Source organism: Callionymus lyra, chromosome 5, assembly GCF_982586985.1.
Source record: "Callionymus lyra chromosome 5, fCalLyr1.hap1.1, whole genome shotgun sequence".
Classification (NCBI taxonomy): Eukaryota; Metazoa; Chordata; class Actinopteri; order Syngnathiformes; family Callionymidae; genus Callionymus; species Callionymus lyra.
In genome coordinates, this window is record NC_141822.1 from 5,238,913 (window position 1) to 5,255,909 (window position 16,997).

General features: G+C 38.0%; 1 protein-coding gene across 1 annotated transcript in view; it reads left to right on the forward strand.

The window, feature by feature from the left end:
• Positions 1–16,997, forward strand: part of LOC148079104 (proprotein convertase subtilisin/kexin type 5-like) — a 49,249-nt gene that overhangs the window by 13,742 nt on the left and 18,510 nt on the right. Inside the window, exons 3-17 of the mRNA XM_087792244.1 lie at positions 903–1,013; positions 1,078–1,191; positions 1,434–1,507; positions 2,303–2,391; positions 3,386–3,558; positions 3,615–3,815; positions 5,488–5,588; positions 5,660–5,763; positions 7,030–7,150; positions 7,302–7,493; positions 11,169–11,305; positions 11,408–11,533; positions 11,713–11,815; positions 13,860–14,050; positions 16,743–16,827. Coding sequence (XP_087648370.1) covers positions 903–1,013; positions 1,078–1,191; positions 1,434–1,507; positions 2,303–2,391; positions 3,386–3,558; positions 3,615–3,815; positions 5,488–5,588; positions 5,660–5,763; positions 7,030–7,150; positions 7,302–7,493; positions 11,169–11,305; positions 11,408–11,533; positions 11,713–11,815; positions 13,860–14,050; positions 16,743–16,827 — 1,922 coding nt within the window. The remainder of the gene's footprint in view (positions 1–902; positions 1,014–1,077; positions 1,192–1,433; positions 1,508–2,302; positions 2,392–3,385; positions 3,559–3,614; positions 3,816–5,487; positions 5,589–5,659; positions 5,764–7,029; positions 7,151–7,301; positions 7,494–11,168; positions 11,306–11,407; positions 11,534–11,712; positions 11,816–13,859; positions 14,051–16,742; positions 16,828–16,997) is intronic.

A 16,997-nucleotide genomic window follows, 5' to 3' on the forward strand; every position in this document is an offset into this window, starting at 1 on the left:
CATATTTTATTACGAGATTAAAGTCATAGGAAAATACTTTATTAAGAGATTACAGTCGTAGGAAAATACTTTATTACGAGATTAAAGTCGTAGGAACATAGTTTATTACGAGATTAAAGTCGTAGGAATATAGTTTATTACAAGATTAAAGTCGTAGGAACATAGTTTATTACGAGATTAAAGTCGTAGGAATATAGTTTATTACGAGATTAAAGTCGTAGGAACATATTTTATTACGAGATTAAAGTCGTAGGAACATAGTTTATTACGAGATTACAGTCGTAGGAACATATTTTATTACGAGATTAAAGTCGTAGGAAAATACTTTATTAAAAGATTACAGTCGTAGGAAAATACTTTATTACGAGATTAAAGTCGTAGGAACATAGTTTATTACGAGATTAAAGTCGTAGGAATATAGTTTATTACAAGATTAAAGTCGTAGGAACATAGTTTATTACGAGATTAAAGTCGTAGGAATATAGTTTATTACGAGATTAAAGTCATAGGAAAATACTTTATTACGCGATTAAAGTCGTAGGAACATATTTTATTACGAGATTAAAGTCGTAGGAACATAGATTATTACGAGATTAAAGTCGTAGGAACATAGTTTATTACGAGATTAAAGTCGTAGGAACATATTTTATTACGAGATTAAAGTCGTAGGAAAATACTTTATTACGAGATTAAAATCGTAGGAACATAGTTTATTACGAGATTAAAATCGTAAAATATTACTAAAACTGAGGACAAAATTCTTGAATATACATGTTTGGATTATTGGAAAAGTTTCTATAGGAAGTTTTACGTCACATAAATACGGCCGTAGGTCTGTCACACATACTAGTTAATCTGTCTAGTTTACATTTTAAAGTAGTATCTAATGTGTTTCCTTCCAGGTGGAATGGCTTCAGCAGCAGGTGGTTCTGAACAGAACCAAACGGACCTCAGGCCTCCACATCCAGGGGCCCCTCTCTGGGGGGTCGAACCCATCGATCCTACCTTACCTGGTGAGTCAAAAACACAAGAACCCGAGGATTTAATCCTTTGATTTGTTCTCCTCTGGCCCCGCAGTCTCTCATGAGGGTCCCCGGGGCCTGGAGCAGGGGCTACACCGGGTCGGGGGTGGTGGTCTCGGTCCTCGGGGCCGGCGTCGAGGGGGACCGTCCGGACCTGAAGCCCAACTACGTAAGAGCCAGAAACATTATTCCTGAGCCATTTGGCCGAGCTCCGAGCGCGAGAGACAGATGGTGCCGGGGCCGGTTCCGGGTCCAGAGGTTCTGGAGCGAGAGTATCGGATCGGACGTTAAACGTCTGATCCACTTATCCGTTAAGTGACCCGGTGAATTACGCTCCTCGGGATCGGTCTGGTGAAACGGAGACAGATCGCCGATGGCGTCTGAGACTCTCTCTCTCTCTCTCTGGTGCAGGATGTCGGGGCGAGTCGTGATGCGAGGCGACGCGAGGGACAGACATCGGATCAGAACCGGGACGATGCCAAGAAGTGAGTTCTCTCGTGGGAATGTGTCGCTTTTTAATTCAACCGTCGAACAAAAACTCTTGTTGACGTCGACGTTTAAAGGTTTCCATGGAAGTCAATCAGTGCCAGAAGATCATTGAATCATTGAATTTGACATTTTAAACGTTTAAACTTTGATTTTATTATTGAAAGGTTGTTTTTTTTTAGCTTTGAATGTTATTTTTTAAGGATTTATTCAATTATTTGATTAGTTAAGGTTACATTTGTTTTATTGAATTGGTCATGAATGACTGAAATTTCGATCCAGTAGCTCAGTGCTCTGTTGGTTTGGTCTGGTGACTCTATTATACCAACATTTTTACATTGAATTTAAAAGACTACTATATACAGTATATATATATATTAGATTGAAAGAAAACACTAAAACTAATTAAAATTAAAAATAACATTTTTAATTGAAATCTTAAATTGATTTTTCTTCTTTTTTTATTGAAGCAACTTTTGTGGATTTAATAATGAAGATACAAAAACTCAATATGTTTCATGTAAACAAAATGAAGAATTCAAACAACTAAAAGTGAAAAACTAACCTTCCACAGACATGAGTAATCGAGCTCAGAGTTCCATCCTTGATGCTTTCACAGGTGTTTTTTAATTAAATATATTATTGAAACAAAATCAATTGTTGGCGCTCAGAAGTGTAAAGTTACAACAACACATTTGTGTTTAATATTTAAGTTAGCGTCATGCTAACAGGCCCAGACATGCTTAGTCGCACCAAGATCATGAGATGGATCGTGACGACGTTGCTTCTCTCAGGACCGAACCCTGCGTCGCTGCCATCGTCGCCGCAGCCAGAAACTCTCATTCCTGCAGCGTCGGAGTTTCTTTCCGGGCCCGGATCGGAGGTGAGTTGGACCGAACTTCGTTTAAAATTAATCTGCAAATACACCTCTTCAAAATAACGTTTGTAAATTAAAATGTCTGCCGTGTCTGTTGCAATGCATGCTGGGAAAACCTTCCAGACAGTGACTGAAAATTTGTTAAAGTTTAATATATGTATTTATTATAAATAATTAAACAAGCGGATAAGATTCTTAAGTTCACACAAAAAAAAACAATATTAACCAGTTTTACTGCATTATTTTTACTTTATTTGAGGTTTATAATCATTTAATTTATGTTAAATAATCTTATTTTTTTGGACGTACATCAATGTCATCAGAATATTTATGTTTGAATTTACATTTGAAATGTGAAAACTCTGAATGGATTTCTTTAGATATTGTTATTTTATGAATTACATTATTTTAAACCATTTAATTCAATTATTTTGATATGTTTAATTAATTTAAATGTGTTCAATTAAATAAAAAATATTTTTCACACAGAGTTTGATATTGTAATTCAAATAGTACAAAAAATAAACGTTTTAAATTCGATATTGTTTAATTCATTATTGAACTGCTTTGTTTTCTTTTAGTATTATTTGGTGATACTATTATACCAACATATATAAATATATCAAATTTAAAATATATATATCGATTAAAAAAATACGTGTTTTGATATATTAGGATTTTGAAAATATTCCATTTTTAAAATTTAATTAAAAATAAATAAATACAAACAATGATTGTGAAAATATATCAGTGACATCAGAATATTATTTTTAATATAATTGTATTTCAATTTTTGAGTTAAAAAAAAGGTAATCTTTCGATATACACAGTATTTAATTAAATTATAAAAAAAATATATTTATTATATTTTAAAAAATGAAATGAAAAAAATGAATGAACATTTTTGACAGATGAAATGAAAATTCAATGTTCTATACTACAGTATAGTATAAAGTATAAAGTATACAAAGTACTTTAAAACCTTCTCATTTTGACTCAGGAGTCGACATGTTGGGCGGCGACGTGACGGACGCAGTCGAGGCGGCGTCTCTGACTCACGAACCTCAACACGTGGACGTGTTGGTGTCGGACTGGGGCCCCCTGGATGACGGCGCCAGCGTGGAGGGCCCCGGACCCCTGGCCCGCCGGGCTCTGCTGCACGGCGTGAGGACGGTGAGAAGGAAGCGACCTTGAACTCTTGGAGCGAGTCCTGATGACGGGGGTCTCAGGGTCGTCGGGGAAAAGGTTCCGTGTTCCTGTGGGCGACAGGAAGTGGCGGCCGGAGAGACGACCACTGCTCGTGCGACGGCTACAGCGGCAGCATCTTCACCGTGTCCCTCAGCAGCAGCAGGTCCAGGGGGAGGAGTCCACCGGAGTACCTGGAGAGGTGCGCGGCCACGCTGGCCACTGCTGTGGAGGCAGAGGATGTGGTGAGTCCAGAGCTCTGGATCTTCTCTGGGATCAGGTCTGGAGACAGAAGACTCAGAAGAAGAAGAAGAAGATCTTCTAAAACTCCTTCTTCACCTCCTCCAACTCCATCTTCTTCTCCTCCAACTCCATCTTCTTCTCCTCCAACTCCATCTTCTTCTTCTCTTCCAACTTCTTCTTTTTCATCTCCTCCAACTTCTTCTTCTTCTCCTCCAACTCCTTCTTCTTCTCCTCCAACTCCTTCTTCTTCTCCTCCAACTCCATCTTCTTCTCCTCCAACTCCTTCTTCTTCTCCTCCAACTCCTTCTTCTTCTCCTCCAACTTCTTCTTCTTCTCCTCCAACTCCATCTTCTTCTCCTCCAACTTCTTCTTCTTCTCCTCCAACTCCTTCTTCTTCTCCTCCAACTCCTTCTTCTTATCCTCCAACTCCTTCTTCTTCTCCTCCAACTCCATCGTCTTCTCCTCCAACTCCATCTTCTTCTCCTCCAACTCCTTCTTCTCCTCCTCCAACTCCATCTTTTTCTCCTCCAACTCCTTCTTCTTCTCCTCCATCTTCTTCTCCTCCAACTCCTTCTTCTTCTCCTCCAACTTCTTCTTTTTCATCTCCTCCAACTTCTTCTTCTTCTCCTCCAACTTCTTCTTATCCAACTTTTTCTTTTTCATCTCCTCCAGCTCCTGCTTCTTCTCCTTTCCTCTTCCTCCTTTTAGTCCTTCTCCTACTTCTCATTAGTCTCCTCCTTCTTGACCTTCTTCTTTTTCTTCTCCTCCTCTTCTTCCCGTGATCCTTCTTCTCCTCCCTCTGCTCTTCTTCTCCTCTTCCTTCTTTTTTGCTCCTTCTTCTCCTCCACCTTCTTGTTCTTTTCTTCCTTTTCTTCTCTTCTTCTTGTCCTCGTTCTTCTCCTCCTCCTTCTCATTTCTTTTTCTCCTACTTCTTCTCATCTTCCTGCTTCTTTTCTCCCCTCTTCTCCTCCTCCTACTCTTCTTCATCCTTGTTCTCCTTCTTCTTCTACTCATTTTTTTCTGGTCCTTTCCTTCTTCTCTTCGTAATTTTTGTCCTCCTTCTCTTCCGTCTCCTTCTTCATCTTCTCCTTTTTCTTCTTCTTGGCATCATTGTTATCGTTTTCATATCATATTTACATGTTTTGGTAAAAACTCATTTTCCATTTTCATTCAGACAAAAAACATAAATAAGGACAATTAAAAACTATAATTTCCTCTTATTTTATCGAAATTCTGCTTTTCATAGTTTCTTAAAGCTATTTTCTTTAAACTACAATAATGTTGTTTTGGTTGACATTCATTCAAACTATTTTAAATTGAATTTATTCATTAATTATTGGATTTATTTTCTTCATTTTATTAATTATTGGATTTATTTTCCTTCTAAACTGTGTGTGTTTATTCATTTATATGTAGGCTCATTACTCACAGATGATGCTGATCTTATTCAAACGTGCGTCTGTGGAATGACTGGCGTTTTGAGTCGATCTCGGTAAAGATGATTTATTTACTGCTTCTTCTGCTGAGACTCTACTTTGCATTCCTGACAACTTGCCCGAGACCCTCTGACTGCGCCGTCGTACATTCTGTCAGAGTTACTGTCGGCTCTTAAGTGCTCTTTAAAGTGACACTTTCTTGAACCGGCCTCGTTCTGGCCGATGTCTCCGCTCGCAGCTCGTGCCGGGTCGGAACCGGACCTGCGTCCGAGGCCAGTGCGGTCCGTCTCAGGCGTCCGCCGTCGGCGCCGGAGTCGTCGCTCTCGCTCTGGAGGCCAAGTATGTCTGAGGAGCGACGAGACCGGATCAGAGATGGTCCTATATTCTTATGTTCTCCTCTGGTTCTTCAGCCCCTCGCTCACCTGGAGAGACGTCCAGCACATCATAGTCAGAACCTCAACGTCTCGACGCCTCGTGGCTCCGGACTGGCAGGTCAACGGCGCCGGACTCAGAGGTGAGTGATAATAGATCAAATTTATTGATCCTTCTTCTATACGTGTCAACATACACTGTATTTTTAAACTTTATTTCACATCAAAAGTTCCTTTGGATCAATGAGGAAAAAATAAATATCAAGGAGATTAAAATAAACTCAATATTGTTTAAAATATAAATCAAAGTATTTTCTCTATGATGTTAGTTTTGTTTCTTTGTCTGTCAATCAAAAAGTTGCTTCACTCAAAAATAAATTGTCAATAAAAAAGGTTAAATAAATTCCAAAAATAAATAAAATATAAATCAAATTAAGTATTTTTGTGTGACCTTGATTCAAATAGTTTTAGTTCTGTTTTTGGATTGAAGGGAAAATACTTTTGAAATAGTTTTGTTTCTGAATAATGTCGAACTTTTGCTACCATTTTCCATAGTAGCCTTACAGAGTAATACTATGGATCCTGGGAGAGTATTGCTAGGAAGACTCTTGGCGTTATACTATGAAGACTCTTGGAGTAATACTACAAAGACCCTTGGAGTAATACTATGAAGACTTTTGGACTAATACTATGAAGACTTTTGGACTAATACTATGAAGACTTTTGGACTAATACTATGAAGACTTTTGGACTAATACTATGAAGAGTCTTGGAGTTATAGTACGAAGACTCTTGGAGTTATACTACGAAGACTCTTGGAGTTATACTACGAAGACTCTTGGAGTAATACTACAAAGACTCTTGGAGTAATACTATGAAGACTCTTGGACTTATACTATGAAGAGTCTCGGAGTAATGCTAAGAAGATTCTTGGTGTGAGTACTAATATGGAGCCATGCAGAGTAATACTGAGAAGCCTTGAAGAGTAATACTACTGAGCCTCACATCGTAATACCGCAAAGACTTGTGGAATAATACTATGTAGCCTCACGGAGTTATACTACAATGACTCATGTTTTAGTACAAATAAGCCTCATGGACTTATTCTATGAAAACTAATGGTTAAATACTACAGAGTAATACTACAAAGATAGGGGGGTAATACTAGGTCACCTTCGGGGGAGTAATACTGCATAGCTTCGCAGTACGCAGAATAGATGACTGATGAAAGTATTTTTGTGGAAGCCAGAAATGGAATTAGTGGAAATAAACCCACCCTCGTGAGAAAAGCATCTTCTGTGCAGACGTTAAATTGGGTCAAACATCAAGGAAGATCCGAACCAAGGTTGTTTTTCTGATGGAATCCACCGCAGAGGTTTTCTAAACTGCAGCTTGTTTTGTGTTGGCAGTGAGTCACGTGTACGGCTTCGGTCTGCTGGATGCCGAGGCGATGGTGAGAGGATCCGAGCGGTGGAAGCTCGTCGCCCCTCAGCACCAGTGCGAGCAGGAAAACCCCGTCGACAGCAGCAGGTCTGAGAGTCAGGGCTTCCCTTGATTCTCCTGCCTTCATCACACTTCATCTATTTCTGTCTCGCTTTCATGTCATTTCTCTCTCCTTGAAACTCCCACGTTTTCTCTCGTCCCTTTCATCTCGCTCTCTTTCTTCTCCTCCTCGTGACAGAACAATTCATCCCGGCGTCGTGTTGACATCTGCGCTCCAGACTTCAGGCTGTTCCCGAGGATCCCGGCAGCAGCTCGTTGTTTACGTGGAGCACGTCGTGGTCCGCGCCTCCATCCTGTGTCGTCGCCGCGGCGACCTTTCCATGTCGCTCACCTCGCCCTCCGGCACCGTGTCGGAGCTGTTGGCCAACAGGTGATGGAGTGAAGGCTGGAGATGTTTCCTCACACTTCCTGTCTCTGACTGTTTTTGACTCGCGCCTCAACACCAGTGCATAACATTCACAAGCCTTTTGTAACGTTTGTAGTTCAGTCAAGATCTGTTGATACGTATCACGATACATGGTCAATGATACGATATATAGTAATAGTGTAGTAACAAGTATATATGTGTAGTATTGTCCAGTACTTGACTCTGGTGTTGTAGTATTTACAGACCACATGACTCTTGACGAAGTCGTAACTGCTTTCATTTGTTTTCAAACCAAAATATGTCCAAACATCAGCTTTAAAAGCTGCTGGACTCACTGTATCCTCTCGTCCTCAGTCATAGCAAATAAACGGAGTAGATATTTGTATAGTGTGATAGTGTAGTAACAAGTATATATGTGTAGTATTGTCCAGTACTTGACTCTGGTGTTGTGATAGTGTAGTAACAAGTATATATGTGTAGTATTGTCCAGTACTTGACTCTGGTGTTGTGATAGTGTAGTAACAAGGATATATGTGTAGTATTGTCCAGTACTTGACTCTGGTGTTGTGATAGTGTAGTAACAAGTATATATGTGTAGTATTGTCCAGTACTTGACTCTGGTGTTGTGATAGTGTAGTAACAATTATATATGTGTAGCATTGTCGAGTACTTGACTCTGGTGTTGTGATAGTGTAGTAACAAGTATATATGTGTAGTATTGTCCAGTACTTGACTCTGGTGTTGTAGTATTTACAGACCACATGACTCTTGACGAAGTCGTAACTGCTTTCATTTGTTTTCGAACCAAAATATGTCCAAACATCAGCTTTAGAAGCTGCTGGACTCACTGTATCCTCTCTTCCTCAGTCATCGCCAGGATCTTGCGGGATTTCATTGTTACTGCAGCTGTGGGGGATGTGATTACTGCTGCCATCTTGTGGACAGAAGTTTAATTACAACACAAAAAAATGAAACGCTGTGAATATTAACATATTAATTGTAAACAAAAATCTCATTCTTTTATTTTACAAACATTTTATTAAACTTGGAACAATAAAATAAAAACTGATATGCCCACAAAAAAACAAGCTTGAAATTAATAAATCGATGGTACTGTGGAAAAATAGACGATATATTGCCCTAATGATATGTTTTAAAACCTATAACCCTGTCACTACTTATACTTTTTTTTGTGTTTATGTTAATTCAAATTTGGGCAAAGTGTGGCCCAGGGCTACTTGAGGTCCTTTGAATATATTTATGTGGCCCCCATGAGGTCAAAGTTCACGTGGAAAAAAACCATTATATTTTATTTTTAATTTGTATTCTCAATCCCTAGTCTATAAATATGACTTTAGGGTTTTTGTTTTAGGAATTTTGTCCTTTCGATTTGTCGTTTATTGTCAGTATTAATTGTCCAAAGAAATTTAACCAGACATCTAAGTAAGTCTATGATAATTAAACTGATGAACTAGTTTATTTCCACACATTTAAAGTGATAGTTCAACCAAAATTCAAACTTCACAATCAATTTTCTACTCTCACATCGACCAATGTTGGGATTATTTTCCGATTAATCTGTTCTTTTTAGCGTCCTAGACAAAAATTTTTGTTCATTTTAATGTAGCGACTGGAGCTCAGTTGTCATCTTCATCTTCGTTCAAAAAGTCACTTGAAATTACCTTCATACTGCTCGTCTGTAACGTCACTCTTGGATCGAAGCCTCGACATGAGAAGAATTGTTCTGAAAAAAAAGTTAAATAAGTCAATACCTAAGGTTTGTTTGTAGCAGTAGCTAAAAGGCTAACATGCTACACTGACAGGAAACGCTTCCCATGTAGACAATAGATTGGAAGCAATCGCGAAGAGTACTTACTGTCAGTGTAGACCAAGAGCCTAAAAGCGTCTGCTAAAATCAATCTTAAAATACGGAATTGTTTAATTCAAAATGTTTATTTTGCCAAAAACTCTAAAAAGAACAGATTACTCTGAAAATAATCTCAACTCTTAGTCAACACGAGGGTGAGTAGAACATGAGTGAAGTTTGAATTTGAGTTCTAAAACTCTTAGTCGACATTTTGTTTGAACTGTCACTTAAAGTGAATCCAAGCGAGTGAATCAACTATAATTGTTGAGTCCCACACATCCAAATGAGTCCCTGATAATGGAACGGTTGTTGGGTTCGACACGTTTTAGTGAATCCGTGATACTTCATATGTTGGACATGTGGAGGAACAAACATCTAAGTGAGTACATTATTATCAAGGTAATGGATTTGTTAAATCTCGGAGATCTTAGTGAATCCCATCGTCAAGTTGTGTGTTTGTTCGGTAACACAACTCTGCCCAAACTTGACAAACGGCTCGACCACTTGTTGAAGGATGCAAAGGACTTGATTCTCTTTTTTATTTTCTTCAGGATAATTGATGTTGAAAGTTTGTTTTCAGAATACAATTGTCAGGATAGAACAGGTTGATAACCTTCAAAACAAAAACATGTATTAGTCTCAATACATTTCAATTAATGTCAACCTTTTTATCAAATTAAATCTTAAAATAGTTTGCTTTTCAAACAAAGTTTTAGGATTATTGAAGTAAGTGCTTTACCATTCAGTTCTAAGTGTAAACAAAAGACATACTGCAAGCTTAGATTATCTTAATCAAATGAAATAAATCAACTACAAGCAATCAGGGGCAAAACATAATCCAAATTAAAAGTTTTTTTTTCCTGCCTGTTGTATCTTCGGCATCTTTTCAGGAGCAAGTATATATGTGTAGTATTGTCCAGTACTTGACTCTGGTGTTGTGATAGTGTAGTAACAAGTATATATGTGTAGTATCGTCCAGTACTTGACTCTGGTGTTGTGATAGTGTAGTAACAAGTATATATGTGTAGTATTGTCCAGTACTTGACTCTGGTGTTGTGAGAGTGTAGTAACAAGTATATATGTGTAGTATTGTCCAGTACTTGACTCTGGTGTTGTGAGAGTGTAGTAACAAGTATATATGTGTAGTATTGTCCAGTACTTGACTCTGGTGTTGTGATAGTGTAGTAACAAGTATATATGTGTAGTATTGTCCAGTACTTGACTCTGGTGTTGTGATAGTGTAGTAACAAGGATATATGTGTAGTATTGTCCAGTACTTGACTCTGGTGTTGTAGTATTTACAGACCACATGACTCTTGACAAAGTCGTTACTGCTTTCAATTCAATTCAATTTCATTTCATTTGTTTCCAAACCAAAATATATCCAAACATCAGCTTTAAAAGCTGTTGCACTCACTGTATCCTCTCGTCCTCAGTCATCACCTTGATCTAGTTGGATTTTATTGTTACTGCAGCTGCGGAGGATGTGATGACTGCTGCCATCTAGTGGCCACAAGTTTGATTGCAACACAAAAAAGGTTGAGAGAGACTGACTGGGCAAACCCCGAAAAATTTAGGATAATTGACCTGCGCATTCTCCTGGGTGCGCAGGTCAATTATGTCCCACTGGCAACACAAGCCAGCATATGTTGGTTCCACCAGCATCTTTTGCACGTGTTCCCTCTGCAGGTTTGAAGTAAATCGAGCTTCTACTCGACGCCCATATAATGAATATGTTTCATCTATTGAGTGAATCTCCTGCTAGGTTCGTGGGGATCATTCATTAGATCGGCGTCTCGTTTTCTTCCCAGGCCCCTCGACAATTCCACCGAAGGATTCCACGACTGGGAATTCATGACGACCCACTGCTGGGGGGAGCGGGCAGCCGGGGAATGGACCTTGAAAGTCCTGGATAGTCCGTCTCATCGGAGAGGAAAATCAGATCCAGGTTCTTTTTTTCCTCCTCTCGGTTCCCGGGAATCTAAATTACAGTGCAGGTCTTCTGGGATGGATTTCTATTGACGCTCCCGCATCCGGCGCTTGTTTCCAGGCCTGCTGGAGAAGTGGTCTCTGGTGATTTATGGCACGGCAGAGAAGCCCGACCCCATGTATCATCGCCGAGCTCGATCCGCGGAGACGCCCGTGGATGGAAGTGATTCCGGCGAAGAATACGGCGGTGAGTCATGTCCTGATATCAAGCCTTTCCCCCCCCGTGACCTCTAGGGGCCGCCATGACACACGCCGGCGTACAGCGATGTGTGCTGAGGTCGTTCCGTGAATACAAGCGACTAAATCAGCAATAACCGTTATTTTCACGACACGCCGCTGATGGATCAACCCTTTTTTTTTTTCCAGGACCCTGCGACCCGGAATGCAGCGAGGACGGCTGCGAGGGACCCTTCCCGGAGCAGTGTGTCACATGTTTACACTTGTTCCTCAAGTTCAAGAACAACACAAGGTTAGCTTCACACAACCATGAAGCCAGTGTTGAGATACTTACTTAAAGTAAAGCAATACTTTTAGGGATGTTTTTAGATACTGTAGGAACAAAGATATATTTGTAGTGTTGTCCAGTACTTGACTCAGGTGTTGTGATAGTGTAGTAACAAGTATATATTTGTAGTATTGTCAAGTACTTGACTCTTGTGTTGTGATAGTGTAGTAACAAGTATATATTTGTAGTATTGTCAAGTACTTGACTCTTGTGTTGTGATAGTGTAGTAACAAGTATATATTTGTAGTATTGTCAAGTACTTGACTCTGGTGTTGTGATAGTGTAGTAACAAGTATATATTTGTAGTATTGTCAAGTACTTGACTCTTGTGTTGTGATAGTGTAGTAACAAGTATATATTTGTAGTATTGTCAAGTACTTGACTCTGGTGTTGTGATAGTGTAGTAACAAGTATATATTTGTAGTATTGTCAAGTACTTGACTCTTGTGTTGTGATAGTGTAGTAACAAGTATATATTTGTAGTATTGTCAAGTACTTGACTCTGGTGTTGTGATAGTGTAGTAACAAGTATATATTTGTAGTATTGTCAAGTACTTGACTCAGGTGTTGTGATAGTGTAGTAACAAGTATATATTTGTAGTATTGTCAAGTACTTGACTCAGGTGTTGTGATAGTGTAGTAACAAGTATATATTTGTAGTATTGTCAAGTACTTGATTCTGGTGTTGTGATAGTGTAGTAACAAGTATATATTTGTAGTATTGTCAAGTACTTGACTCTGGTGTTGTGATAGTGTAGTAACAAGGATATATGTGTAGTATTGTCCAGTACTTGACTCTAGTGTTGTGATAGTGTAGTAACAAGTATATATTTGTAGTATTGTCAAGTACTTGACTCTGGTGTTGTGATAGTGTAGTAACAAGGATATATGTGTAGTATTGTCCAGTACTTGACTCTAGTGTTGTGATGGTGTAGTAACAAGGATATATGTGTAGTATTGTCCAGTACTTGGCTCTGGTGTTGTGATAGTGTAGTAACAAGTATTCATGTGTAGTATTGTCCAGTACTTGACTCTGGTGTTGTGATACTGTAGTAACAAGTATATATGTGTAGTATTGTCCAGTACTTGACTCTGGTGTTGTAGTATTTACAGACCACATGACTCTTGACGAAGTCGTAACTACTTTCATTTGTTTTCGAACCAAAATATGTCCAAACATCAGCTTTAAAGGCTGCTGGATTCACTGTATCCTCTAGTCCTCAGTCATGACTGTATCCTCTTGTCCTCAGTCATTGACAAGATCTTACGAAATTCCATTCTTTCTTCGAAGAACATAATGACTGCAGACATCTAGTGTCCAGAAGTTTAATCGCAACACAAAAATGGACAAACTGTTAATGGAAAACTCATGGAAAAGTATAAGAATTACAATTGAAAGTCAATAATATTTTAATGTAACTGATTCATTTCAAATGAGAGTATTAGGTTATTCACAATTCACTGAATAAAGACGCCAAAGTCCTAAGAGTCCTTTCTCTAAGTCCATGTAACACAAAAGGTGGAATTACACAAAGAGTGGCACTAAGACGCACAATCTCACACAAAATGTAGTAACAAAAAACGCTGACTAAATAACTGCCATGAATAACAAGGTCCAAGTTACACAGGTTGTGAAGTAGAACTCGGAGGTGTCAGGAATTACCAGGTCTGACTGGTAATGAGCTGACGCTGGTCTGCAGAAAGTCTGGCGTTTTAAATACGATTAGGTTGATGGTTTCATCGAAGACGTGTCTGACAAACACCGAAAAGAAACATTCTCATCAACTCAGGACAGCGGAAGCAAAGGGCAAAGCAGGAAGTATCGATAAATTAAAACGAATCAGGAGGAGATAAAGTAATAAATAATGCAAACATTTTGAAGTGACGAACACTTTATTTAAAAGGACTTCAGTCGGGATCCTGCTCTGTCTTCTCTCCTCCTAGAAGAAAGTGTAACTAATGCCACCTTTTGTTCTGCGTCCACGTTCTGGTGATGCTGGTGAAACAGGATTTGTGTATCCGAGTGCCCACGGGGGTTCTGGGGAGACCGCCGGCGCTGCAAGAGGTGCTACTCGTCATGCCAGAGCTGCACAGGAAGTCGCCGCGACCAGTGCAGCTCCTGTATCTCCGGATACCACCTGACGGAGGGAAGCAACACCTGCACGGCTTTTTGCGGAGACGCTTTCTTTCTGGATCATGGTGAGGATTTACTTTTTGACACACTGGAGGGGTCCGGAGTTATGTTATATTTATAGTACATTTATTTGAAAAATACTTTTTATTTTCCTTTTATAGAAAGAAACTGAATTTTGTCGGAAGCTCATTTTTAAAGCGAACAATAAATCATGTGAATGTAAAAAAGACGTCACATTAGTAGTAGATGTGTGTGTATTCCTGAGAAAAGGAAGTACTATGGAAGTACGATGCAGTAGGAAGTACACTATGTAATCTGAATATAAATAATGGTTGAAAAAGATTCAACATTTGAAAATTGTATTTTAAACTGAAACCTTTTTTAATCAAAATAATGTATTTTTTTTATTATTATTAGGATTAGAATAATACACTCTTGAAAAAAACCAAGGATTTAAATTATTTAAAAAAACGTTTTAATATAAAATACTCATTAAATAAAAACAAATTTAAACTTTTGATATAGAAATTATTTAATTCAAATATTCTAAAAAAAATAATTATCCAATCCATAAAAAAACATTTAAAAACATTTAAAACATTAAATAAAATCAATTTTTAATACTACATCAAAATACTATCTACACACTATTAAAAAACTGCCAAATTCCTTGGACTGTATATGAATCTCTTCTCTCGTTGGATAACGAACCACCAGAGTCGTCAATATTATCGTAGCTCATCGACACGTCTGATGTTCCTGAAGAACAGTGGAGATGGATCACAGGAAACATGAAGGTCACGTGATCAATAACGAGTGAATATGGAAGTTGATCAGTGTGATCGCAATATTTGATGATTTCCTATTTAGAATGTTGAATTACTTATTATATTGTTTTAATTTAAATGATCGAATTCAATCATTTCTATTTTTAACCGTTAGATTTTTTCTTTTTAATATTTTAAATGAATAATTTGTATAAACAAAGTTTACTTTTTTTTTTTTTTTAAATATTTGAATGAAAAAATCTGAATATTTTCAGTATTAATTATTCTTTTTTTACATGTAGAATTTAATATTATAATTCTAATCATTATTACTGATGGAGTATTAATGGAGTACTGATGGAGCATTAATGGAGTACTTGTGGAGTACTTATCGAGTATTAATGGAGTAATAACGGAGTATTAATGGAGTACTGATGGAGTACTGATGGAGAATGAATGTAGTACTAATAGAGTATTAATGGGGTACTAACAGAGTATTAATGGAGTACCAATGGAGTACTGATGGATTATTAATGGAGTATTAATGTAGTACTAATAGAGTATTAATGGGGTACTAACAGAGTATTAATGGATTACCAATGGAGTACTGATGGAGTATTAATGGAGTATTAATGTAGTACTAATAGAGTATGAATGGGGTACTAACAGAGTATTAATGGAGTACCAATGGAGTACTGATGGAGTATTAATGGAGTATTAATGGAGTATTAATGTAGTACTAATAGAGTATGAATGGGGTACTAACAGAGTATTAATGGAGTACCAATGGAGTACTGATGGAGTATTAATGGAGTATTAATGTAGTACTAATAGAGTATGAATGGGGTACTAACAGAGTATTAATGGAGTACCAATGGAGTACTGATGGAGTATTAATGGAGTACTGACGGGGTATTAATGGAGTACTTATGGAGTACTTATGGAGTACTAATGGAGTATTAATGGAGTACTAATAGAGTATTAATGGAGTACCAATGGAGTACTGATGGAGTATTAATGTAGTAATAATAGAGTATTAATGGGGTACTAACAGAGTATTAATGGAGTACCAATGGAGTATTTATGGAGTATTAATGTAGTACTAATAGAGTATGAATGGGGTACTAACAGAGTATTAATGGAGTACCAATGGAGTACTGATGGAGTATTAATGGAGTACTGACGGGGTATTAATTGAGTACTTATGGAGTACTAATGGAGTATTAATGGAGTACTAATTGAGTATTGTATACGGTATAATGGTGTCAACAGATCAAACTTTCAACCAATCATATTATACCAACATTATATATATATTTGTAAAAGGCTTGACATTGAAAACATATTAATTTATACAATTCAGTTATAAAATATGAATAAATTCAATGAACAAATTATAGATTTGCAATATTTAGTAGAAAATCCTTTCAATAAGTACATGTTTTGTGCTCGATGCTTAAAAAAACATATTTCATTTTATTAAAAAATCAACGTTACAACGTATCAAATATTTAATTTAATGAAAATAATGAAAATAAATACACAGTATTTAATGTTAAGTTCATCAAATATTGATGGAAATCCAAAACGTTACACTTTAAGATGAAGGACTTAAACTAATAAATGTATGTTCGTGTCACAAAAACTCTCATAATTAAAAATTTCCTAAAAATAATTTGATGACAATTCCGTGTTGATGTCGATCAGTGGATGAAACAGGAAGTGCTCGCGGGTCTCGAGGGCGACTGAAGTGACTGCTGGGCCTGAGATTGATGAGCGACTCTGATGTGTGTTTTCGTGTGTGTGTGTGTGTGTGTGTGTGTGTGTGTGTGTGTGTGTGTGTGTGTGTGTGTGTGTGTGTGTGTGTGTGTGTGTGTGTGTGTGTGTGTGTGTGTGTGTGTGTGTGTGTGTGTGTGTGTGTGTGTGTGTGTGTGTGTGTGTGTGTGTGTGTGTGTGTGTGTGTGTGTGTGTGTGTGTGATTTCCCCACAGACAGCAACATGTGCAGGAGGTGCAGCCAGAGCTGCCTCAAGTGCACGTCGTCCAGCGTCTGCAGCGAATGCAAACCAGACACGAGGTAGAGTCTCTGCAGGGATCAGTGTTCGCTCTCTTTCGCTCTCTTTCGCTCTCTTTCGCTCTCTTTCGCTCTCTTTCGCTCTCTTTCGCTCTCTTTCCTTCTGAACATTTCACTGCTTCGTGCTCATGATGAGTCAGTAGTTTGAACAGAGAATGGACGTATAACAGAGT